Source organism: Carlito syrichta, unplaced genomic scaffold (assembly GCF_000164805.1).
Source record: "Carlito syrichta isolate Samal-C Ts95f unplaced genomic scaffold, Tarsius_syrichta-2.0.1 Scaffold287347, whole genome shotgun sequence".
NCBI classification, from domain to species: Eukaryota; Metazoa; Chordata; class Mammalia; order Primates; family Tarsiidae; genus Carlito; species Carlito syrichta.
The window spans coordinates 66,784-92,228 of NW_007231443.1; the positions used below are offsets into that span (position 1 = coordinate 66,784).

Below are 25,445 nucleotides of genomic sequence, written 5' to 3' on the forward strand. Positions count from 1 at the left end.
AATTAAAAAGACCAGATAGGCAACACAGTGAGACCCTCTCTCCACCAAAAAAATAAATTAAAAAATAATAATAATTTAGCAGCCATAAGAAAATGAAATCATATCCTTTGTAACAACATGGATGGAGCTGGAGACCATCCTAAGTGAACTGACTCAGAAACAGAAAACTAAACACCACAAGGTCTCACTCATATGTGGGAGCAAAATAGTCACAAAGATGGAAATAATAGACACTGGAGACACCAATAATGGAGGGAGGTGAGGAGAGGGCTACGGTTCAGAAATCACCTCTAGGGCACAATGTTCATTATCTGGGTAATGGGTCCCCTGAGACCCCACCTCCACCACTACACAATGCGTTCATGTAACAGATATACATGTGTACCCCTTGAATCTAAATTTATAAAAAAAAAAACTTAAGGATTGAGCTGTCGTCATTGAGTTCATTGTAAATATCAAAAGCCCATTCAGGCTGGGTTCTGTGGCTCACCTATAATCCCAGCATTTTGGGAGGCTTAGGGGAGTGGATTGCCTGAGCCCGTGGGTTGAAGACCAACCCGGGCAACTTGTCTCTACAATAAATTATTTAAAAATTAGCCAGGTGTGGTAGCATGCGCCTGGAGCTACAGCTACTTGGAAGGCTGACGTGGAAAGATTACTGGAACCCAGCCGGTCGACGCTGGGGTGGCTGTGAACATGCCACTGCACTCCAGTCTGGGTTATGGAGTGAGAATCCAACTAAAAAACAAAGCCCATTCAGCCCTTTTAAAAAAAATTATTTACCCTACTGATTGCTTAGAAACCCTTCTAAACATTAAGGTGCTCCTTCCTTCTGCTAACAAGAATTTATTGAGCACTTATTATATTCCAGGCACAGTTCCATGCATGGGAAATATGGCAGCAAAGAGGCCCCAGATTTGGCCCTGTCAATTTTGAAGCAGCACTGAACTGTCAGCCAGACATTTCCACGGTTGTACCAGGATGGGGAGGGGCTGCCTGCAAGGCCCTGGCTAACTCAGCATTAAGGGCACCTGAGGCTTGTTCTGGGTCCCACTAAGCCAGGTACTGTTCTTGATAACCATGGAAACCCTACCAGATCAAAAGATGATCTTTTCCTCCTGCTCCTTAACTTCTGCCCTGTATTAGTACACCAGCTTCTGAAAAATGTGTTCTTTACTGGTTACTATCTTTAGATGATCTAACCACAAACTCTGGCTTGGATTTCAGGTTTACATGACACTGTGTGTGGGGCACGATTACATTTTTTACTCTCAAAGAAACAAACACGACCAGAGACTATTTCAAAAATTATTTCACACGATTATCGTACAGTATTACAATGTATTATGTGCAAAACTCCATTTAAAAAATCATTTACAAAAGGAAGTACAACACAGTATGTGCTGAAGGTTCTTTACAACAAAAGCCGAGGCTAAAAAATGGGTACAAGGTACAAAGCCAACCAAACTAGATGACTATGCATCTTTACACAGTACAATAACATGTTTCTGTAATGACCTGTGTTACATTGATACAAGGCCCCCACAATGTGGGCACCTGCAAACTGGTTTTATAAAACATAAGTTTAACTCCCCTGTTCTTAGAATTAAGATTCTTACAATGCTGATCAATGCTGGGGGGCATTTTCAAACTCTTTCCCAATGTAAAGCATCTTCTTTAACTCAATGGAAGCCACATTATGTATCATTTGATTCTTGTCCCAGATAATTTGACACTGTTAGTTTTGACTTGCATGGAAAAGGGGAAAACATGTTATTTGTTTATTTATTTATTTATTTATTTTAATTTTTTTATTATTATTTTTTGAGTCAGAGTCTCGCTCTGTCACCCAGGCTGGAGTACAGTGACATGATCATAGCTCACCACAGCCTTGGCTTCCAGGCTTAGGGGATCCTCCCACCTCAGCCTCTCAAGTAGCTGGGAGTATATATGCCTGCTACCACACCCAGCTATTTTTTTTATTTTATTTTATAGAGATGAGGTCTCGCTATGTTGCCCAGGCTGGTCTCAAACTCCTGGGCTCAAGTGATCCTCCCACCTCAACCTCCCAAAGTGCTGGGATTACAGGTGTGCACCATTGCGCCCAGCAAAAGTGTTATTCTTGATTTTATTTTTTTCCCTCCTGGGGTTTTCAAAATGTCTCCAAAAGCAGATAACATATGGAATAGATTTTACCAAATCTCACTGCATATTTACAGTATTTTAAGCATTTCCTTTACCTATTTCTCTCTAAGAGTCTGAACCAGCAGACCACCCTCCTCAGTCCTCCGTCAGAGTCTGTATTTCTCCCTCTACCTTTTTCTACATTCATTTCTCTCCTTATTCTCAGCATCACTTGTTTAAAAGAAAAAAAAACAGCAAAACATCATGATATGACAGTACATCAGATTTCCAAAGGCATTCTGTGGCCAGTGTCAGGAATATGTCGATTTAAGAAGTCTCTCCTCACAAAGTCAACCAAACATCCAGTTACAGTAGAAGAGAGACTTTGAAAATGCATTACTCTCCAATCCAGCAAGAGATTTATTTTTCGAATATTAAATGTTAAAATCACATGCATAATTATAGAATATTTTAAAGTTACAAAAATATTTTAAAAACCAATCCTGACAGTTTACCTGCAACTGCTATAAAAATTTCTATGAAATATATAAAAACACAAAGGCTCTTTGTAAAAAAAAAAAAAAAAAGAACGAAAGAAAGAAACAAAGGGAGGGAGGGAGCCACCCACAGAACTGAGAATTACCTGACGCACTGCACTGGACAGTCTTGTCAAACATCTGCTGTGGAATTCAAGAGAAGAGTTGGCATCTTAAATGTTCATAACACATAGACACATACACATGAGCTGACCTAGGATCTGACTGGTGGTAGGTAGCAGACAGTCTCAGGGCACCTGAACCATCGAATGCGACTGCATTGCTGAAGGACACTCCTGCTGTCTCACGGACCTCAGCCATCTTCCGTGGTGAAGATGCCCTTGGCTGAAAGGCCCTGTGGATGGCTTAGTCACAGAACCGAGGAGCCCTGGGGAGGGTACAGCTCTTCAAGCTCTAGCACATATAAGCCAGAAGGGAGGCCCCCAGCCTCCCTTTGGATGCCTCACAGGGCAGTCCCCTGTGCCTTCTAGGAGGCAGGGAGGTCTTCTTCTCCATTCTGGAAAATGACGCCATAGGGGTCATTCTTGATGCGCTTGTAGACAAAATGGAAGATGTGGGGCTGGGGTCGACTGTGCAGCTCCGCCTTGATCTTCTGCGGGTACGTATCCTCTGCTAGCTGCTGCCACGTCTCATCCACGAAGAGAAAGAGGCTGTATTCCTCGGGGTCCCCCACCTTAAACTTCTCTGCGCAGATCTGACACACGTCCTCTGTGGTGACGTATGGCCTCACCAGGAGGGTCTTCCCTGTGCAGCCACTGTCGACCTCCTGGAATGCTACGCGGAGGTAATTCTGCAGGCAGGAAGAGGGATGTCAAGACAGAGTCAGAAGAGAAAACCAGACAGGGCCATGGGTGAGCGCCAGGGGAATCTGCGGAAGGGCTAGGCCTTGAATGATGAGGGGAGGCTGATCCGAATTCGGACAGCAGAGAGGATAACTCTATGATTGTTCACTGCAAGCACAAGAAGCTGGAAGACCATTCAGCCCATGTTCTGATCTTTTAAATTCTCTCATAAAGCCTGGTTAGGACATCTTTGCTGACTGGGCACTGTGACTCACACCTGTAATCCCAGCACTTTGGGAGGCGGGGGTAGGAGGATCACTTGAGCTCAGGAGTTCAAGGCTGGCCTGGGCAACATAGCAAGACCTCGCCTCTACAAAAACTGAAATACTTGCTTAAGAGTGTGAGATACGTCTGGGCACATTGTCTCATGCCTATAATCCCAGCACTTTGGAAGGCTGAGGTGAGAGGATTCCCTGAGCCCACAGATTCGAGACCAGCCCGGGTAACTTGGTGAGACCTCATCTCTACAATAGATCAAAAAAAATTAGCCAGGTATAGTGGCACACGCCTGTGGTTCCAGCTACTTGGAAGGCTGAGGTGGAGGTGGAAGTATCGCCTGACTCCAGACCGGGCAACAGAGTGAGACTCCGACTCAAAATAAAAAGGAAAAAAGGCAGAGTGGGGTTATCAGATAAAAATATAGGACACCTGGTTCCACTCGAGTTCCAGTTAGAAAACAAACACATGCTCTACATCTGGCAGCTTGCTCAGGAGCGGGGAGGGGATGTGGGCTCTCTGCTGAATTCCCACGTGGTTCCCACGAGGGTTTTCTGGGAGAGCAGGAGGGAGAACTCTTGGGACAGACGCTGTGCTCTGCACAAGCAGGATCTGTGTCATGTCTGCTTCTGGAGGGGACATCTACTACCCACAGCTTTGCAGAGAGGTGACTCCTGGGGCGCCCAGTCCAACCCTCTTGAATCCACACAACTTTAGTCTGTGCCCCCTTTGGCCTCTCCCATTCCATCCCTGCCCCGTGCTGTGCTCCAGCATGTTGGATGTAGTTACTAATTGACTCCTGAAGAGGAGTCTGTGAAGGAAGTCTATGTGATCCCCATTTGACCTGCAAGGACACTGAGGCATGAAGAGGCCAAGCACCTTGCCCAAGGCCACACAGCTAGCACATGGCCAAGGCAGCCCAGCCACCTTTACCACTGTGGCCTGTGGCGAACAGCCTCTTCCCATGCAGGGAGACACTGAGTCTGTGACCTCTTTTTTTGTGTGTGTGTGTTGGAGTCTCACTCTGTCACCCAGACTGGAGTGCAGTGGCATGCTCACGGCTACCACAGCCTCGACCTGCTGGGCTCAGCTGATCCTTCTGCTTCAGCCTTCCAAGTAGCTGGAACCACAGGCGCACAACACCACGCCCGGTTTATTTTTTGATTTATTGTAGAAACGAGGTCTCACCATGTTGTCCAGGCACCCGTGGGCTCAGGCAATCCTCTCGCTTCTACCTCCCAAAGTGCTGGGATTGTAGAAGTGAGCCACCGCGCCCAGCAAGTCTGTGACCTCTGATGTATGAGTTCTAAGTGGAGTCTTGTGTCTAAATCTGGGCTCTTGCTTTGATCCCTGAGCTGAGACCTGAAACTGTCCCTCTTGGGTGTAAGCTTCCAAGGCCAGTGGGGGTGGGCAGAGGGAAGGGGCCCCGTGGTGCCTGGGGTCTCTCATGGAGACAAGGAACAGAAGGAAGGGCCTAGAGAGGGGACAGAAGGAAGGGCTTTTCTCATTTCCTCTACATCTCTAGTTGGGAACTCCCACCCTGAGTAGCTTGTATGACAATTTGCCAGGCATCTGCATGTACCACATCACTTAACACACAAACTTTTTTTTTTTTTTTTTGAGTCGAGGTCTCACTCTGTCACCAGGTTGGAGGGCAGTGACACAATCGTGGCTACTGCAGCCTTGACCTCCTGAACTCAGGCGATTCTTCTGCCTCTGAGCAGCTGGGACTATAGGAGCGTGGCCACCACAACTGGTTCATTTTTTGAGGTATCGTAGAGATGAGGTCTGGCCATGTTGCCTGGGCTGGTCTCGAACTCCTGGGCTCAGGTAATCCTCTCGCCTCTGCCTCTCAAAGTGCTGGAATTATAGGCGTGAGCTACTGTGCCTGGTCCCTGACCCTGACTCCAAAAAAAAGAACCCCAGGGGTCTGGGGCAGTCCATAGCCTGTGTTCTTGTACATTAGACTTGTGTGTCTGGAAGGAATTTTGGAGAATACTGCAAACTTGGAAAAGAATGAGCTGATCCTGCCTTTTGAAGATGGAAAGACTTTGAACCAAATGTGCCTTTTGATTGTTTTCAGGGCATTAAGAAGGCAAAAAAGAATGGCATAGAAACTGAATCCGGACAGGGAGACAAATCTGTCCCTGCTTTTCCTGTTCCCTGCTTGGGAACTCACCATGTGACACACAGACACAAGGCACAGCCAGGTTTAGAATGCAATTTAAAATCTTCAAAATAGGCTGAGTGCAGTGGCTCATGACTATAATCCCAGCACTTTGGGAGGCTAAGGCAGGAGGATCACTTGAGCCCAGGAGTTTGCCAACTTGGTGAGACCTCGTCTCTACAATAAATCAAAAAATTAGCCAGGGGTGGCGTGTGCCTGTAGCTCCAGCTACTTGGAAGGCTGAGGTGGAAGGATCATTGGAGCCTAGCAGGTCGAGGTTATTGTGATCGTGAGCGTGCCACTGCCTTCCAGCCTGGGAGACAAAGTGAGACTCCAGATCAAAAAAAAAAAAAAATCAAAAGATTAGCTGAGCATGGTGGCATGTTCCTATGACCTCAACCTCCTACTCAAGAGGCTGAGGTAGGAGGATCACCTGAGCCCAGGAGGTCAAGGATCCACTGAGACATGATCATACCACTGCATTCCAGCCGAGCAACTGAGTGAGACCCTGACTCAAAAAAAAAACTTCAAAATATATTCAAAGACATTTTCCAACTCACTGATAACTTCAGAGACTATAAGCCAAACAGGAGTTGTTGGGTGAAGTTTTGTAGCCCTCACCCGCCTCTTTGCTTTAAAAAGCGAGCTCACTGTGTATCCCCCAGTGCTGGGCTTCAGCTCATGGTCATGGAAAGCTCCAGGACTTGCTTGATTACCCAGTCACCCCAGGCCTAGGCCAGCTGCCACAGCTACTACTGAGACTCAGGGGTCTTCTGTTTTGGGGATCGGCTGAGAAAAAAGTAGAAGGAGAGGAGGAAAGACTCACTGTTCCTCTCCCTCTTCCCAAGGAGATCCCAGGCCAACTGCAGCGCATAACACGGCTGCTTCCTGATGAAACAAAATACCCGCTGCCCATGCCAAGCACTCCCTCCTCCTGTCTGACTTCCTGTCTGCTTCTTTTGTCTGCATTCTGCTTTCATTCGACGCTGTTTTCTTTTCTGAGTCGGAGTATCACTTTGTCACCCAGGCTGGAGTGCAGTGGCATACTCACGGCCACCACAGCCTTGACCTGCTGGATTCAGGCAATCCTTCTGCCTCAGGTTGGAACTACAGGCATGCACCACCAGGCCCAGATAATTTTTTAAATTTACTCTAGAGATGAGGTCTCGTCATGTTGTCCAGACCGGTTTCATACCTGTGGGTTCAGGCAAATCCTCTTGCCTCCGCTTCCCAAAGTGCTGGGACTACAGGCATGAGCCACTGTGCCTGGCTTTTTTTTTTTTTTTTTTTGGAGTCAGAGTCTCACTCTGTTGCCCAGATTGGAGTGCTGTGGCACACTCATGGCCACCACAGCTTCGACCTGCTAGGCTCAGGCGATCCTTCCACCTCAACCTTCCAAGTAGCTGGAACTATAGGCACATGACACCACACCCAGCTGATTCTTTTTATTTATTGTGGAGAGGAGGTCTCACCAAGTTGTCCAGTCTGATCTTGAACCCATGGGCTCAGGCAATCCTCTCACCTTGACCTCCCAAAGTATTGGGATTACAGGCAAGAGCCACCATGCCTGGCCTGACTCGGTTTTTTTTAAGGGCAGCAACACTCAGACCAAGCATCCTACGTATACATGTGCGTACACATTTAGAGAAAACAGAGAAGTGAAACCAGGGAGGATCACTTGTGCCCGCGAGGTCAGATGGTTTAAAATACCCCCTTTCCACCAGGTCATTCAAAAAACAGGGGACCCTGAGCTGGGATGTGCCAGGTGAGCGCACTCCACAATCCAGGAGGACAGAGGAGGTCGTGCGGGGTGCCCTGTTGCATACCTGAAAGTCATCCACAGAAGGGATGGTCCGGTTGGTGGTCCTCCGTTTGTGCCACTGCCTCAGGGTGTCCCTGGTCTCTGAGCTGAGTAGGCGTGCCGCTTGCTCCTCCTGGAAGTTCTTTATCAGAGAAAGTGCTCCATAGGCGCTGGTCAAGTAATAACCCCCTGGAAACAGCAGAGAGTGAGTCCCCAAGTGTCCTCCTCGGTGGCAGCAGGGTACAAGAGTGTTTGAGGCCAAATTTTGCATTCCCTCCTTCTCTTCCACATGCATTCCCTCGTAGGATCACAGAAGCACACATCCGAGGGCATCATTCATTCTTTCATCCATTCATTCATTCCACAGAGATTGAGGGAGTAACCCAGGCCTGTGTGGGGACAGAGAAGCCCTGACAAGCCAGGCTGACAATGTCCCTGTTTTCACTCATGGTATGTCCATGCTAGTGGGTGAGGCCAACAAAGCCTCTAAATTATTAGAGTGCAATTATGAGAACTGGTTTGCCAGAAAAGGTCAGGATGTTGAGGCCCGATAGGAAGAAACTGAGACATATGAGGGGGCTGGGGGCAACTGCTCTAAGGTCAGCATCACCTGCCAGAGTCCTGGGATCTCCAGTAAAGACCTGCTCTTGGTCTTGTTTGTTTTTCAAAAACTGTAACTAGAACTCACTTTTATTCTCACATGTAACCTATGCATCCTAAGATAAACATTTACAAGAAAATCTGGAAGGGAATGAAAATTGTGACTTATTTGGAATATGTTTGCTCAATTATCTTTTTTTTTTAATTGAGCAGAGTCTCACTCTATCGCTCAGGCTGGAGTGCAGTGGCACGATCACAGTCACTGCAGCCTCAGCCTTCTAATAGCTGTAATCACAGGTGTATGCCACCACCCTCAGCTAATTTTTTGATTTATTGTAGAGATGAGGTCTCACCAAGTTGCCCAGGCTGCTCTTGAGCCCTGGACTCAGGCAGTCCTCTTGCCTTTGACTCCCAAAGTGCTGAGATTACAAGCGTGAGCCACCATGCCTAGCTGATCTTGAGTTTTTCTTTTAGAAACAAATATTTTCTAAATTTTAAGTAAACTATGTACTTTGAAAGAATATCAGCATACACAAGTGTGTTCACACACAAAAAACTGGATACTTCAAAATAATTTCTCCCTCCAGATTCCCTTTCTTTCCCTTATTTTGAGAATAATATAACATTTGGGGCATTTAGGGAAAAATCTAGTTGACAAAAAGGATGTGATGTCCCGTTCTTTGATGGTGCATTTAGGAATGAGCTTGTGTGTTCTTAGGGAGTGTCAAAGGACTTTCAGCACCATGAGATGAGTATGTATTTGTTCATAGTTTTGTTTGAAAATGTAATTAGGTGCCTGTGGAAGAAGTTACAATCTCTAGGAAGCCACTAGGGGGCGCCCCGAATATTTATTAAAAATACCCTAATTGGGCGCAGCACATTGTAAATTTAGAGATATTCAGGGCCAGACGCAGTGGCTCAAGCCTGTAACCTTAGCAAGCATTTTGGGAGGCTGATGTAGGAGGATCATTTGAGGACAGGAGTCCGACACCATCCTGGGCAATATAACAAGACCCTGTCTCTACCAAAAAAAATTTAGTTGGGTATGGTGGTACATGCCCATAGTCCCAGCTCCTAAAGAGGATTGCTGGCAAGATATCAGCTGCTCCCTCCATCTGGACCATGAGTCGCACACCCTGCAGACTTTTGCTGGACATGAACTTGAGAGAAAAACACATCCTTGTTGTGTCCAGGTTGCTGATGGAGACTCCAAGGTACCTTTTCACTGCAGCATCATCTCAGCCACCCTAGCCTATGCTTTCCCTGTATATATCACAGGCCAAGGTTGTTTTTTTTTTAAAGGTAGATTTATTAAAGGGAAGATACATTGTGAAGAGCACAATGGGCAGGACAGCAGTGAGAGTCTTTGCTATCTTTTTTTTTTTTAAAGTCTGGGTCTCACTCTGTCACCTATGCTGGAGTGCAGTAGTATGCTCACGGCCACCACAGCCTCAACCTGCTGGGCTCAGGCGATCCTTCTGCCTCAGCCTTCCAAGTAGCTGGGACTACAGGTGTGTGCCACCACACGTGGTTATTTATTTATTTATTTATTTATTTATTTATTTATTGTAGAGACGAGGTCTCACCATGTTGCTCAGGCTGGTCTTGAAGCCCTGGGCTCAGGCAGTCCTCTCACCTCTGCCTCTCAAAGTGTTAGGATTACAGGCGTGAGCCACTGGCCCAGCCAAGCTTTTTGTTGAGGGCAATTTGAAGGGTTTTCTGGACTTCGTCTCCTATGATGCAAAGTCCCTAGGTCAGAAGCTTTAAGCTGCTGATCTTTACTAAATATTTGCCCCACGAGCAATTCAGCGTGTGATTGAGGCTGAAGCTCCGTGGTACGGCGTGCAGATGTGGTATAGAATGTCAGGGGAAACTGACACGAATGTCACATTCAAGAAAGGCTGTGTGGAGGGGTGGGGGTTGGAGCCAGGACTCGGAAGACCACTACAATCTTTGTGGGGGCATGAGGTTGAAGGGGAGTCCTTTGGCCTTCAAGTTTTAGACTCCATAGCTCTGATGTGTCTGGCCACTAAACAGAAAGTTCAAAATGCTGGAAAGACAAAATTGACCACATTTTGAAACATGTGGATGCCATTAGAGGAAGGTTTTCAATTTCAGCAAGACTAGAAGCCCACCACAAGAGCTACTTCTAAGGGATCCCATGACGCCCTTTCCGTAAGCGAGAATACCTGCTTAAACAGCAGAACGGAGCTGTGGCCACCACTCCGCAAACCAAAGTGGGCTTCAGGCTGCCACGGAAAAGTCCAATTCACCCAGCAGCCTCCCCCGCCTGGGTTGCAGAGCTCTGGCGTGACGCTGTGTGGCCCCAGCCTAGAACCACAGCCAACACAACTGGGCCGCAGCTCCCCCAAGGAAGGAGGCTGGGAAGCCCCATACACAGCCAAGTGGAAGCAGGATCTAGTTCAAGTGCATGCTCCCTGGCTGCGTGCTATGCCTGCTGGCTGTGGCCTGACACGGTCTGTCTCTGACACGGTATTCTTGAGGGCATGACAGCCACCTGCCCATTGGGCACCAACACAGGGCCTTACTTTGGGGGCAGTGCTAGGAAGGGGGCAGGAAGTGGTTGTCCCTGCCCTTAAGACACAGATGTCAGTGTCCAAGGGGTACCCCAAAAACCTGGAATTTATTTATGAAAAATTGTGTATTTATTCTTACAAGTTAAAACTTCAGGGTAACGCCCTTGAGTCCCCTTCCACTATGGGATCTGTCCTCTCAATAATCCTGCTTTCAAAAAAAAAGAAAAACTTCAGTCACCTTCAAAGTACTCTCTGCTTGATACAGTACACCTATCGGGACACTTTTCCCACTGCTCAGAACAGTTTTGAGGTCATCAATTTTGTTTCCTTTTAGTGTTTCTGATGTTTTTTGTTTCGTCTCTTCCACATCGGCAAAACATTTCCCTTTGAGGACTTTTTCATCCAAGGAAACAAAAAAAAAGTCATTTGGGAAAAGTCATCTGGTGAATAGGAGGGTGGGACATGGGGGTCATGCTGCTTTTTGGTCAAAAACTGCTGAACTCTCAGCGCAGTGGGAGCAGGTGTGCTGGTAAATCACCCATCATGAAATGGGCAAACCAACTGAAAGACTCTCAAAAAAAAAAAAAAAAAATTCCCTGAAGCTTGAATACAGTCTCTCATAGCAACACTAGCTGGTCCACAGACGCCAATGGGTTCCTAGAACACTCACCTAGCGGAGGAAGCCTGTACTACAAGGGTCCCACCCTCCAAAAGATAATTCTGGGTTTTTTCTTTCCTCTCCTTGTATGTTTGTCCTAAGTACCCACCAGCAGCAACAGAATAGTGATTTTTGTCTGAGTGAAACTAACATGTCCTTTCCCCAAAACCCCAAGGATTCTACATATTCTTTACTGGAATTAAGTATGATCGAGGCCCCCCCAAAATTGTAATAATGATGCAGGAGAAGAAAGGAAAGCATTTGTGTGCACTAACACATGCTTCTCTTGATCCCTGGACAAGATCCCTGTCTCCATCCTGTCCAATCCCCCAGAGCAGAGCAGGCAAAGGAAAGCCCAGGGAGGCCCTCAGTGGCCTGTCATGGAGCATCTGGATCCATGGTCAGGAATATTAATGAGAAGACACACACAGGCGAGTGGGAAACAGGATGGAAGAGGCCCATTCGCACCTGCTGGGGTGGAGAAGAGGATGAAGGGTACTCATTGCTGATCTGAGTCAGTACTACTCGTAGAGATGCAGAAAGGGCATATCAGACACAACAAGGGCATATCAGGACTGCAGGGTGTGCAGTCTCTCTGATAAGCACACCAAGACCTGGTGATTCCATGAGAGGACCGAGGAGACTGAGGGACATTCTGGCGCTAACAAAACATCTAAGTTCCCTCCAGGGAAAATGCCAGGAAGATGCGTTCCTTAGGGAACTCAGTCCAGAAGAGCAGTTTTATTCAAGCCCAGACTGAAACTCACTGAAGAGAGAGCAAGGAAAAAAAAAAAAAGTCAGCCCCAGGGTCTATCTGGATGCTCACAGAAATGTGTGAAAGTGGATGAACAGGACTCACCACGTGCAGGCTCTGACCTGTTCATTAAAAAGACAGCTCCCATGAGAGTCCCAGTGACTTCTGCTTTTCTAGGCTGCACACAACAGTGCCAGTCGTCCAAATGATCTCCATAAGATACCTCAGCCATGTCTCAGGAGAAGGAATTTTTCCCAAGACACGCTGGGGCCAGGCAGACACGAGAAGGAACATGAACTGCCAGGTGACTTGACAGCAAACCACACTGGTTCCCTGCCACTGGGAGCAGATGCTGTTTTTTAAATTGGAGACACAATTCGTACTGTTTTCATCTTGAAAATGAAATTGTGCCAAAAAGTTGAAACAAAAACCAGGTCTTCATCCATTTTAACTGATATTATAGCAGGTAATTTTTCTGGCAGTGAAAATATTCTCTAGCAAAGATTTATCATTTCCTCTTGGAATCAAAGAAATTGTTTCTTTTAAAAATGGCATTTATTCTGGGCATGGTGGCTCATGCCTGTAATCCCAGCACTTTGGGAGGCAAAGGCAAGAGGATTCCCTGAACCTGGGGGTTTGAGACCAACCCAGGCAACTTGGCATGACCTCGTCTCTATAATAAATCAAAAAGTTAGCTGGGTGTGGTGGCACAGCCTGTGGTTCCAGCTACTTGGAAGGCTGAGGCAGAAGGATCACCTGAGCCCTGTAGGTCGAGGCTACGGTGGCCGTGAGCATACCACTGCACTCCAACCTGGGTGGCAGAGTGAGACTCCTACTCAAAAAAAAGGCATTTATTCTATTGAATGGTATTTTTAAATTGCTATTAAGCAATCTCAGTAGTTTTTTTGGTTTTTTTTTTGAGATGGAGTCTCACTCTATTGCCCAGGCCGGAGTGCAGTGGCATGCTCACGGCCACCGCAGCCTTGACCTACAGGACTCAGGTGATCCTTACGCCTCAACCTTCCAAGTAGCTGGAATTACAGGCATGCGCCACCATGCCTGGCTAATTTTTAAATTTATTGTAGAGATGAGGTCTTGCCAAGTTGCCCAGGCTGGTCTCAAACCCATGGGCTTGGGCAATTCTCTGATCTTGGCCTCCCAAAGTGCTGGAATTATAGGCATGAGCCACCACGCCCGGCCAATCTCGGTGAATTTTAATGATGGCAGGGTTGCATGTTTTCTTTTTCCTGACTTTTTCAAATTTTCTATGATGAACATGTACTCTTTTTTAAAAAATAAAAATATGGGGTATAACTCAGGGTTGTATTCCTTTTTTTAATCAGAGATTACCACTTTTTTTTTTAAATCCAGGTCTCAGTCTGTTGCTCAGGCTGGAGTGCAGTGGCATGACCATGGTTACCGCAGCCTCAACCTTCTGGGCTCAGGCAATTCTTCCACCTCAACCTCCTGAAAATCTGGGGTTACAGGCATGCACCATTGCCCCTGGATAATTTTTTGACTTTTTTATAGAGACAAGATCTTTCTATGTTGCCCAGGCTGGTCATGAACTCCTGAGCTTAAGTGATCCTCCTGCCTCAACCTCCCAAAGTGTTGGGATTACAGATATGAACCAGCACGCTCGACAGCACATTCTTTTAAAGTACAAAAATAAAAACCACAGTTAATACTTAAAATGTCAAAAAAGCACCCTTCAGACTACAGGAGGGAAGTGAAAAAAAGCTCCCAAGTAACTGCTTAGGGGGTACAGGGTTTTACTTTGGGAAGAGGAAAATGTTTTGAAGTTTGGTAGAGGTGGTGATTGCACAACCGAGTGAAAGTGCTACAAAAAAATGCCACTGAATTACTTACTTTAGAATGATTAGTTTATATGAATTTCATCCCAATTATAAAAAATAAAAATGGAAAAAAAAGCACCCAGTTCCTCCATTTTTTTCAAAAATAGGTTACCTTCTCCGTGTAACAGCGATGGGTCTAGAAGCTCCATCATGTATTCGATTTCTGTGTCCAATTCAAGCATGTCACACTGAGCTATGACGTAGGTCAGGACTGGCAAGAAGTCATCAGCGCCATACATTCTCCCTGGGAGTAGGAAGAAAGAGCAAGATGGGAATGTTTCTACCCACCTTTTTTTCAGATCCTCCTTGCTGCTTTCATTAGATAGCAAGCAGTCACTCTGCTATTTATAAACAGAGGTGGGCGTTTCTGGAATCCTACAAAGGCTATGAACCCCCCAGCTGCTAATGGCAGAGATCAGCCCTTACAATTTCAGAATGAATGTCTCTGAGTCAATGAACACGTCATAGACTTATCTCCCCACTTTTGTGATTTGTGTGAAATAGTGTAACAGGCCGGGCACGGGGGCTCATGCCTGTAATCCCAGCACTTTGGGATGCAGCGGCGAGAGGATTGCCTGAGCCCAGGGGTTCAAGACCAGTCTGGGCAACTTGGTGAGACCTCATCTCAACAATAAATTAAAAAAATGAGCCAGTGCAGTGGTGCGTGCCTGTGGCTTCAACTACTTGGAAGGCTAAGGTGGAAGGATCACCTGAGCCCAGCAGGTGGAGACTGCAGTGACTGTGACTCCAGTCTAGGTGACAGAGTGAAACTCTGACTCAAAAAAAAAAATTGTGTAACCATTCAGTACTCTTTAAACTATTTTAACTTTCAGCAAGCAGTATTATAAAACATTTACAAAATATTTACTTATACTAATTCTTTGTGTCTTACTTCCTGTGACTTTCTGTGCACATTATTCACAAGCATAATGACAAGACCAAACTCTAGCCAGGAATAAATAAGCTTTGCTGTGTATTCAGTGTGGAAAAGGTCAGCACATTTTGTTGTTGTTTGAGTCAGGGTCTCCCTCTGTTCCTCAGGCTGGCGTGCAGTGGCACAAGCATGGCTCACTGTAGCCATTGTCTCCTGGGCTCAGGTGATCCTTCCATCTCAGCCTCCCGAGTAGCTGGAACTATAGGCATGCCCCAGCATGCCAGGCTAATTTCTTTATTTTTTTGTAGAGACAAGGTCTCACTAGAAATGAACAATTAATTAATTTCTTTAAATGTGCCAATTCAGTATATGTTGAATATGCACATTGTTTAATAGTGACATAGGGCAAAAATTTTAGTCTTTACTTCTAGTTTTATTTAAAATGGCAGTTCTCAACTGGGGAGGGATTTGTATCCATGGGACATTTGGTATTGTCCAGAGACATTTTTCAACATCACAACTGCAGGATGAGGGTACAGATGGCATCCAAGACACCACTAAACTTCCTACAGGAAGCATGGAATCCCCCCCACAACAGAGAATTGTCCTGTCTAAAATGTCATCAGTGCATAGGCTGAGAAACTGCTCAGAAGAACATAAATTCTATGCAGATGTTATTTTAGGAATTTTTATAAATGATTTGTGAACTATAGAAAATATCTTTACTATATATGAAATATGCCTGCAAACTTCAGAGGACGTTCACATGCCATCTTGACCAGGCCCAAGAGCTCACATAGTATCCTGACTCAACACTTTGCAGATTCCAATCCACCCAAGCAATGGTTAACAGAGCCTATGTTTTCTCTCTGTTGTTTCTTCATTGAGCAATTTCGCTCAAAAGAAAAGTTGGTCATTGTCTTCGGAATTACAACAAGCTCCCCCAAAGACTTGGGCCTAGGTGGGACTCGGTCACTATCCGTGAATTGTGGTTACTCCTCTATTGTCAGGAAGCAAAAAGGGCTAACTTTCCAAGGGTGTAAGTCTTTCGTGAGTTTCAGTTACATTGCTTCAGCTTGTTTCCAAGAAGGGTGTGCCAACCAAATGGCTCTAATGCAACCTCAGTATTACTATATGCTCTGAGTTTCTGACACACACTAGAGACCATGGACACAAACTCTCAGTAGCCAAAATGTAGCGATGATATTTCTGTTGCACTTGAGGCTATGCTTGGGCTGTATCAGTGAATCCCCAAAAGAAAGGGTCACAGTCAATGACAGACACAGCAACTGCAGCTTTGAAGAGTGAGACAGGGATATTTCTACCAACTTCTCTGTCTTTTATACCTCACTTTCTGCTTTTATTTGAAGGTCAGGAGTCACTCTGGTGAAACGTGCTATATATAAATAGAGATGGGTGTTTCTGGAATCCCACATGGCCTATGGCCCTCCTAGCCGCTAATGTCTTATTTGTATCTGATCAATACAATAAAATATATTTGACTACTTTTATATTCCTCCTTATAAATACAGGCAAATATTTTAGAAGATATTCTTTTGACCATGTCTTTCAAATGATCGTTTGATTGTCAGGAAAGTAACTATGTTATCTTAAAGGAAAGAGTTCTTTTTGAGTTGGAGCCTCACTCTGTCACCCAGGCTGGAGTGCAGTGGCATGCTCATGCTCGTGGCCACCACAGCCTCGACCTGTGGAGCTCAAGAAATCCTTCCACCTCAGCCTTCCAAGTAGCTAGAACAACAGGCATGTGCCACCACGCCTGACTAATTTTTTCTTTTATTATTACTTATTGTAGAGACAAGTTCTCGCCGAGTTACCCAGGCTGGTCTCAAACCCCTGAAGTCAGACAATTCTCTTGCCTCTGCCTCCCAAAGTGCTGGGATTACAGGTGTGAGCCACTGTGCCCTGCTAAAGGAAGGATTTTCTAAGAGCGAGGATTCAAGATCCCTTAGAATATTTTCTAAGTAGATAAATTCAACTAAATATGATATGCAATCTTGGATTGGATTCTGGTCCCCCAGATTTCTTGTTTCATATGTTATAAAGGTCATTAGTGAGGCACTAGATGAGACTGAAATCTGCAGATTAGGTAACTGATTAAAGGGACCAAAGTTGCTCAGTCAATGAACTCCTTGGAGGGGGAATTTGAACTTAGACTCCAGAGACTGGATTTGTAACCACATCCTAACTTTTCATTAAATCAGCACCTGCAGAAATTTCATTGCCCCAGTCATGCACAGTTTTTGGTGGTATTGATCTGTTGCATGTGATTAATTTGCCTAGATGTCAGAGAGACACTTGTAATTTTGTAAGTCGCTCTGTGAATTCAAGAGACTGAAGGAAGGGGAAGCTGGGAATCAGAGAGCCTGACCCAGGACCGGAGTGGCACTGGCCCCTGGTGGGAAGTGGCCCAGAGCAGCCTCACCTGAGTTGTTCTCCATGACCGTGTAGATGAGCTTGCAGACCCTCAGCAGAAGCATGACCTTCTTTTCCGGTGAATACATCTTCTGCATGGTCATGAACTTGACTTTGATTTTCTCCACATCCACAAAGTCAGGAGTCGGGGCGAAGACCCCCAGCTCCTGCGGGTTCCTCTGCCGCACGAGTTGAAGGTTCTCCTTGAGCTGTTTCCACGAGCCGTCGGCCATGTGAAAGTCCTTCAGCATGGCCTCCACATGGCCCTTCAGGGGCTTCAAGATGCACTTGTGCATGGCTTTTTCCAGCACTACATCTGCAAAAAAAAGTGCAAATAGCACAATGTCTGTGACTCTACGTTGAGTTGCAGGGCAGGCAATTCATGCTCAACATCCAGCCAGCATACAAAGCTTACAAACACAATGACTCACACTCTAATTTTTTCTGTAAAGCCAGGAAGAAGGAACCTTCCCTAATGAGGTCTTACTTGCATATAATCAACACAATGAACTATGTTTATTTTAACTCCTTTTACGCCTTTCCCCCATACAGTACAGGCAAATATTCTGGAAGACATTCTTTGACAGGAAGGCAAATTTGTTATCTTAAAGGAAGGATTTCCTAAATAGTGAGAGTTCAGGATCCCTTAGAATATCTTCTGAGGAAATAAATCTAGCGAATGGGATATGTAATTTGGGATTGGATTCTGGACCCAAAAATTTCATTTCATTTGTTATAGAGGACGTCTGTGAGGCATTGGTGACGTCTGAATAAAGTCTGCAGATTAGATAACAGAGCTAACACACAGCGTCAGTGTGAATTTTCTGGGTTTGATCAGTGAACTCTAGTTATGTAACTTGTTTTTAGGAAATACACACTGAAGTACTTAGGGGTAAGGGAGCATAATGTCTGCAACTTACTCTCAAATCATTCAGAAAAAAGGGAAGAGAGGGGGAAGGAGAGGGGGAAAGAGAGATAAAGAGAAAGAAAGGGGGAAGACAGAGGGAGAAGGAGAGGGGGAGAGAGAGAGAGGGAGAGAGGCACAGAGACAGAAACAGAAGGAGAGAGGGAGGGAGGAAGAGGAGGAGAAAGAGGGAAAGACAAAGAAGAGAGGGAAGTAGGGAGAGGAGGAGAGCGAGTGGCAGGAAGCAAAGGAGAGAGAGAGGGAAGTGGAGGGAGAGAGAGATAGAGAGAGAGGGAAAAGGAGAGGGGGAGAGAGAGAGAAAGAGAGGGAGGGAGAGAGAGGTAGAGAGACAGACAAAAAGAGAGAGAGGGAGGAAGGGAGAGGAGAAGGAGAAGGAGAGACAGAGACAGAAAGAAAGAGAGAGGGAGGGAGAAGAAGAGGGAGAGAGAGAGAAGGGGGAAGAGAGGGAAAAGGAGAGAGAGGAGAGAGAAAGAGAGGGAAGGAAAGAGAGGCAAGAAAGAGAGAGAGGGAGGAAGAGGGGGAAACAAAGAGGCAGACAGGAGGAGAATGAAGTCAATGTGGCAAAGTGCTAACGTTTGGGGAATCTGGGTGAGGGGTAGACATTTCTTTATGCCGCTTCTGCAACTTTCCTGTAAGTCTGAAATGATTTCAAACTTAAAATTGGAAAAATGTTGAAGTGTGTTTCTGTTCAGCGTGAGGAAGCACTTCTGGGTGTGGGAGGCATGACCTGTCCCTTCTCTGAAGGCTTGCCCAGAAGAGTCGCTCTCTTGGCTGATACTAAAATGAGCAGCACCAGGGATCCGGAGGTCCAGGCTGAAGAGGATTTGCATGAGCATGAGCTCTTGCTCTGCCAACATCGGCTTTTCCATCTCATAGGGCTGCATCTTCCCAAAAAAGCCACCTGGGTTCTGGGTTCTACACAGCATCTACATTTAACACATGACACTTTAACGCAGTTCCATTTGGGAAGGAAGTTCACTGATCCTCTGATATCTAAGGTCAGAAATAGTCTATCTCTCCAGCTTTTGCAATTCCTGACACTGGATAAGATCCTATTGAATTCAAATGATTACTTATCATTAGAAGGCCAAAATCAAAGAGAAATCTAAGCCAGAGAAAGAACACCAAAAACATTTTCCCACACTCAAAGTAAAAACTGAGACCAAAAGTTAACGCTGATTCCAAATGACCAGATTCCCCACCGCGAGTTTTTCTTTGTTTCTTCACCTCCATGTTTTATCCAAGAGGTCTCTTATTCCAAAAAATGAGCTTTATGTAACTGCAGAAATCAAGGTTCATGCTCAGAAGGTTATAAAGTAGGAAGAAAAACAGAGCAACACAGTTACTTCACGTCTGGCATGAAAATACACTGCTTGGTTTGCATTGGTTGTTTTGTGTTAAATGAATTTATGCAACCTCGGTGTCTTTCCCTTTACTCTATGTCAGTAACAGCAATCAATATCAAGGATGAGATGAAGTAAAGCACTTAGGTGGAACCCAGCCCACCTGAGCACTTGTAATTATTATTATTTTTTAGTCGGAGTCTCACTCTGTTGCCCAGCCTGGAGTGCAGTGGCACGCTCATGGCCACCGCAGCCTCAACCTACTGGGCTCAGGCGAGGCTTTCTCTTCAACCTTCCAAGTAGCTAGAACCACAGGCATGCACCATCATGCCTGGCTTATTTTTGATTTATTGTAGAAACAAGGTCTTGCCATGTTGCCCAGGCTGGTCTTGAGCCTATGGGCTCAGATAATCCTCTTGCCTCGGCCTCTCAAAGTGCTGGATTATAGGCATGAGCCACTGTGCCTGGCCTGAAACCTTGTCTCTAAAAAAAAAAAAAAATTGTTTTTAATTAGCCAGGTGTAGTGGCATATGCCTATAATTCTACTTACTCAGGAGGCTGAGGCATGAGGATTGCTTGATCCCAGGCTTTCAAGGCCACAGTGAGCCATGATCCTGTTACTGTACTCCAGCCTAGGTGACAGGATGAGACCCCAACTCAAAGACAAAAACCAAACAAATAACACTGTTCTAGGCACTTCACACAGACTTACTCTCCAATCCTCAAATGACCTCTATGCAGGGAAAACTGCTATTTCCTCATTTTACAAAAGAGTAGTGTTAAATCCAAAGAGGTCTATATCATGCAGCTAGCAAGAGGGGGAGCCAGGACTTGAACCCAAGAAAGGTTTCCAGAGTCCTGGTGTTATGTCCGTTGTATTCATCCACGGGCAAACATCAAAACAGACACTTGGAAACACCCCAAATCAATAAAGAACAATGAAATAAAAAGTGATTTTTATTTTATTTTTTTTTGAGTCAGAGTCTCACTCTGTCACCTAGGCAGGAGTGCAGTGGCACGCTCATGGCCACCACACACTTGAACTGCTGGGCTCAAGTGATCCTTCCACCTTAGCCTTCCAAGTAGCTGGAACTACAAGCATGCGCCATCACGTCTGACTAATTTTTCTTGATTTATTGTAGAGATGAGATCTCACCAAGTTGCCCAGGCAGGTCTTGAATCCGTGGGTTCAATAGGCATAAGCGACTGCCCCCAGTCCTGAAGTGATTCTTAAAAGTCCATTAATAATTTTTGTGTTATTCTAATAACAAGAAAATACTAGAGAGTTGAACACAATATTTTGGATTTTATAAGCTAAATGTTTCCTGTATTCTCTGAATGGCCACAACTGGAAACAAGTTTTCTGAGAATATTTATACAGATTGTATCAATGGATCCCTAAGATCATCTATAAGAAGGCACTGGTATAGACCACGGCAATTGCTGGGTTCTCCTTGACTTTATGTTATTAACATAGTAATTTATAGGGGGTGTCCAATGTGTTGGTCTCTAGACAAGAAGTGATTCACTCGTTGCTTCTCCAGAAATTGATTCATCCCCTGTCACGAATGGGAGGCAGAAGCCTTGACCTTTCACTCTGACTATATATACAGATTCTTAGGTTGGAGGAAGTGTCCCAAGACCCCATGACTCCATCTGTTATGTCCATGCCCTCTTTGCTTATCCACTGTTGGCCAGGCGAAGTGGGAATCCCAGAGCTGAAGGTGAAGTCCAGAGAAGGTGCTTGTATTAGAAGGAGTGCTTGAGCCATGAGGTCTGGCCGTCAACCAGGCTCTGTGTTTCTAAATGACTTTGGCCAAGTCACATCATCTTTCACTGCCATTGTCTGGGCTGCCATAGGTGTCATCACCCATGGAAGGCAAGACAGAGCTAGTGGTCTGAACCTAACTGAGTTGGTGATTGCTAAAACCATACAAATTAAGAATCAGTATTATCAGCCAGGTGCGGTGGCTCACACCTGTAATCCCAGCACTTTGGGAGACCAAGGCAAGAGAATTGTCTGAGTCCAGGAGTTCGAGACTAGCCTGGGCAACTTGGTGAGACCTCGTCTCTACAATTAAAAAAAAAAAATCAGCTGGGCATAGTGCTGCATGCCTATGGTTCCAGCTACTTGGAAGGCTGAGGCAGAAGGATCACCTGCGCACAGCAGGTCGAGGCTGTGGTGGCTGTGAGTGTGCCACTGCACTCTAGCCTGGGCGACAGAGTGAGACTCTGACTCAAAAAAAAAAAAAGAATCAATATTCTCCAGAGGATTCTAACCATACCCAGAATCTAAACAACACACTACAGTCCCATGTCACATAACGATGCTTTTGTCAACAATAGGCTACATACGTGACGGTGGTCCCATAAGATTATAATACTGTATTTTTGCTGTATCTTTTCTATGTCTAGACATCCCTAGATACACAAATACTCACTATTGTGTTCCAACTGCCTATAGTATCCAGCACAGTCACACACTGTCCAGGTCTATAGCCTAGGAGCTACAGGCTACACCACACAGCCTAGGTGTGTATTAGGCTGTACCATCTAGGTATGTGTCAGTCACTCTGGGATGTTCACACAATGATGCGATCACCTAATGATACATCTTTTAGATGTATCCCTATAATTGAGCACTACACGACTGTGTTAAAAATGTGTAAGTTGGCCGGGCTCGGTGGCTCAGCCTGTAATCCCAGCACTTTGGGAGGCAGAGGCGAGAGGGTTGCCTGAGTCCACAGGCTTGAGACCAGCCTGGGTAACATGGTGAGACCTCGTCTCTACAATAAATCAAAAAATTAGCCAGGTATAGTTGTGCGCACCTGTGGTTCCAGCTTCTTGGAAACCTGAGGCAGAAGGATCACCTGAGCCCAGCAGGTCGAGGCTATGGTGGCCGTGAGTGTGCCACTGCACTCCAGCCTGGGCGACAGAGTAAGACTCCTACTCAAAAAATAAAATAAAAATAAAAAGCAGTCAGGAAAGAAGAGATCAACTTCCTTGATGGAAGAATTCCAAATAATTCACATAGACCCTCCTGTCTCTGGGAGCTGGAGCTTAACTATGCCCCCATCCTTGGAGTGTGGGCAGCACTCAGTGCCTTGCTTCCAAAGAAGAGAGTATGGAAAGGCAGGAATGTGTAATTTTCCAGGGCAGAAGTCTGGCGGGCATGGCTGTGGCCAGGAGGTCGGAGGAGCAACATCAGCAACAAGTCATGCGGATGCAGGTGGCCTCTGGAGCCATGTGCCTCACCTCTGTGGTCATTCTCCCGCCTCTCAAAACAAACGCGAGCAGCAAGGGTCACTCTCCGCCCCCAAAGGCACAGGCAAGACCTGCCACAGGCATTGGTGCCAATCACACTTGCATCTTGCCTTGACCTAGCCAAGCTTTTGTTTCCTCATCTGTAGAAATGAGGGCAGTGCGTGAAGCCTCCTGAGGCATCAGGAGGACTAAAGGGTGTGTTTTTTGGGAGTCGGAGTCTCACTCTGTCGCCCAGGCTGGAGTGCAGTGGCAGGCTCAGCCTCGACCAGTTGAGCTCAAGCGATCCTTCCGCCTCAGTTTTCCAAGTAGCTGGAATCACAGGCGCACACTACCAAGCCTGGTTAATTTTTTGATTTATTTTAGAGATGAGGTCTCATCAAGTTGTACAGACTGATCTTGAACCCCTGGGCTTAGGCAATCCTCTCGCCTCCGCCTCCCAACGTGCTGGGATTACAGGTGTGAGCCACCATGCCCGGCCTGATTGAAGAGGATTTTATACACAAAAGTGCTTTGGAAACCATCGAGAACCCCTTACAGAGACAGAGTATGGATGCCTTCCCTCAGCTCTGTTAGAAGCACGGTATGCACTTAATACATACACTTGGGCCTTGACATGACACAGAAGCTCCATATGGACACTGTGTCTTGAGAGGAGCAAGTGGGACTGTGTCTACACTCCTTGTTCCTTCTTGAGAGAATGGACTAGTGAGGCTGGGCGCAGTGGGAGGCCAAGGAGAGAGGATTGCTTGAGACCAGAAGTTTGAGACCAGCCTGGATAACATAGCAAGACCTTGTCTCTATAAAAAAAATAACAAAAATTAGCTGTGTGTGGTAGTGTGTGACTAGTCCCAGATACTAGGGAGGCTAAAGTGGGAGGATTGCCTGAGCCCAGGAGGTCGAAGTTATGGTGAGCCATGATTGTGGCCGACAGAATGAGACCCTGATTCAGAGAGAGATTGAGCTAGAAAGACAAGGCTGAGGGTCTGGTCTGCATCTATGTGGTCAAGACAACCAATTGGAACCATACTCTTGGCTGGAGTAGGCAGGTGGGAAAACACACCCATACTCTAAAGATTGTGAAGCTTTCACACAATCCTTGTGTGATTTTAGGCATCCTTCAGATGAAGTTCCTCGATTCCTACATGGAGTCCTCTTTTAGTGGGTGATGTTTCCTGCCCAGGAGGCAAGAAGCTTCTAGGGATATAGAGCCAGGAAATACTCTGAGCTGGGTGTGGTGGCTTATGCCTGTAATCCCAGCACTTTGGGAGGCAAGGTGAGAGGATTGCCTGAGTCCAGAGATTCCCCCTGCCTGGGAAATTTGGCGAGACCTCGTCTCTACAATAAATCAAAAAATTAGCCGGGCGTGGTAGCGCAGGCCTGTTGTTCCAGCTACTTGGGAGGCTGAGGTGGAGGATTGCTTGAGCCCAGTAGGTCATGGTTATGGTGGACAGGAGTGTGCCACTGCTCTCCAGCCTGGGTCACAGAGTGAGACTCCAAGTCAAAAAAGAAAAAAGAAAAGAAAATACTCTGGTACAGACATCTTCATGTGACTTATTTTCTGATGCCACTCCTAGTCCAGCCATGAGCAAGGTCCTTCTAAACGGCTGAGCTGAAAGTCCCTTGTGTAGAGTGTCACAGAGTCAGGGACTTGGGGTCAGAGTATAAACTCCAGGGTTGTGCATTTTTTTCTTTCGGTTGATATAACATCATTGATTCTACTTTGAAACCCTAAAGCAAAAATATCCAACAAATGATGCCTTGTGGGGGGAGAAAAAAGGTGCTCCTTATTCTGATCTTCTATTTAAATTACTTTTGAAAATTATATGGGCATTTTTTTTGCACACCACAAGAGGCCAATCTTTCTCCTTCTTTGCCCCTTGTCAACTGTACAAGGACATTTGCTCATCCAGGCGACAGGGTCACATGGACTAGATTAAAAGCAGAAGAGTAAAGGTTTTAATCTGAGTTTGGCACTAACACACCTCCCTGGCCAAGTGTCTCAGAATGGCTCTTTATCTTAAAAAAAAAAAGCAGATAACTCAGGGACTTGAACCAAACTGTGAACTGAAAAATTAAAAACAGGTCAAGGTAGACACTGAAGTTGAGCCAGACTCAAATACTTGTGCTTTAAAAAACTGTTCTGGCCAGGGGCAGTGACTCATGCCTGTTATCCCAGCACTTTGGGAGGCTGAGGTGGGAGAATTGCTTGAGCCCAGGAGTTCAAGATCAGCCTGGGCAACATTATGAGACCTCGTTTGCACAAAAAAATTAGCTGGATGTGATGACAGGGCACCTGTAGTCCCAGCTACTTGGGAGGCTGAGGTGGGAGGATTGCTTGAGCCCAGGTGATCAAGGCTGTGGTAAGCCAAGATAATGCCACTATACTTCAGCCTGGTCAAGATCTTTTTTTGTTTGTTTGTTTGTCTTTGTTTTGTTTTGTTGTTGTTTTTTTTGAGTTGGAGTCTCACTCTGTCGCCCAGACTGGAGTGCAGTG

General features: G+C 45.8%; 1 protein-coding gene across 1 annotated transcript in view; it reads right to left on the reverse strand.

Moving 5' to 3' along the window:
- Nucleotides 1-2,734: 2,734 nt before the first annotated feature.
- The window catches only part of RIN2 (Ras and Rab interactor 2), an 81,331-nt gene continuing 58,620 nt past the window's right edge, over nucleotides 2,735-25,445 (reverse strand). Inside the window, exons 7-10 of the mRNA XM_008052709.1 lie at nucleotides 17,430-17,735; nucleotides 14,225-14,356; nucleotides 7,733-7,896; nucleotides 2,735-3,471 (exon numbers count right to left, since the gene is read on the reverse strand). Coding sequence (XP_008050900.1) covers nucleotides 3,148-3,471; nucleotides 7,733-7,896; nucleotides 14,225-14,356; nucleotides 17,430-17,735 — 926 coding nt within the window. The 3' untranslated portion in view covers nucleotides 2,735-3,147. The remainder of the gene's footprint in view (nucleotides 3,472-7,732; nucleotides 7,897-14,224; nucleotides 14,357-17,429; nucleotides 17,736-25,445) is intronic.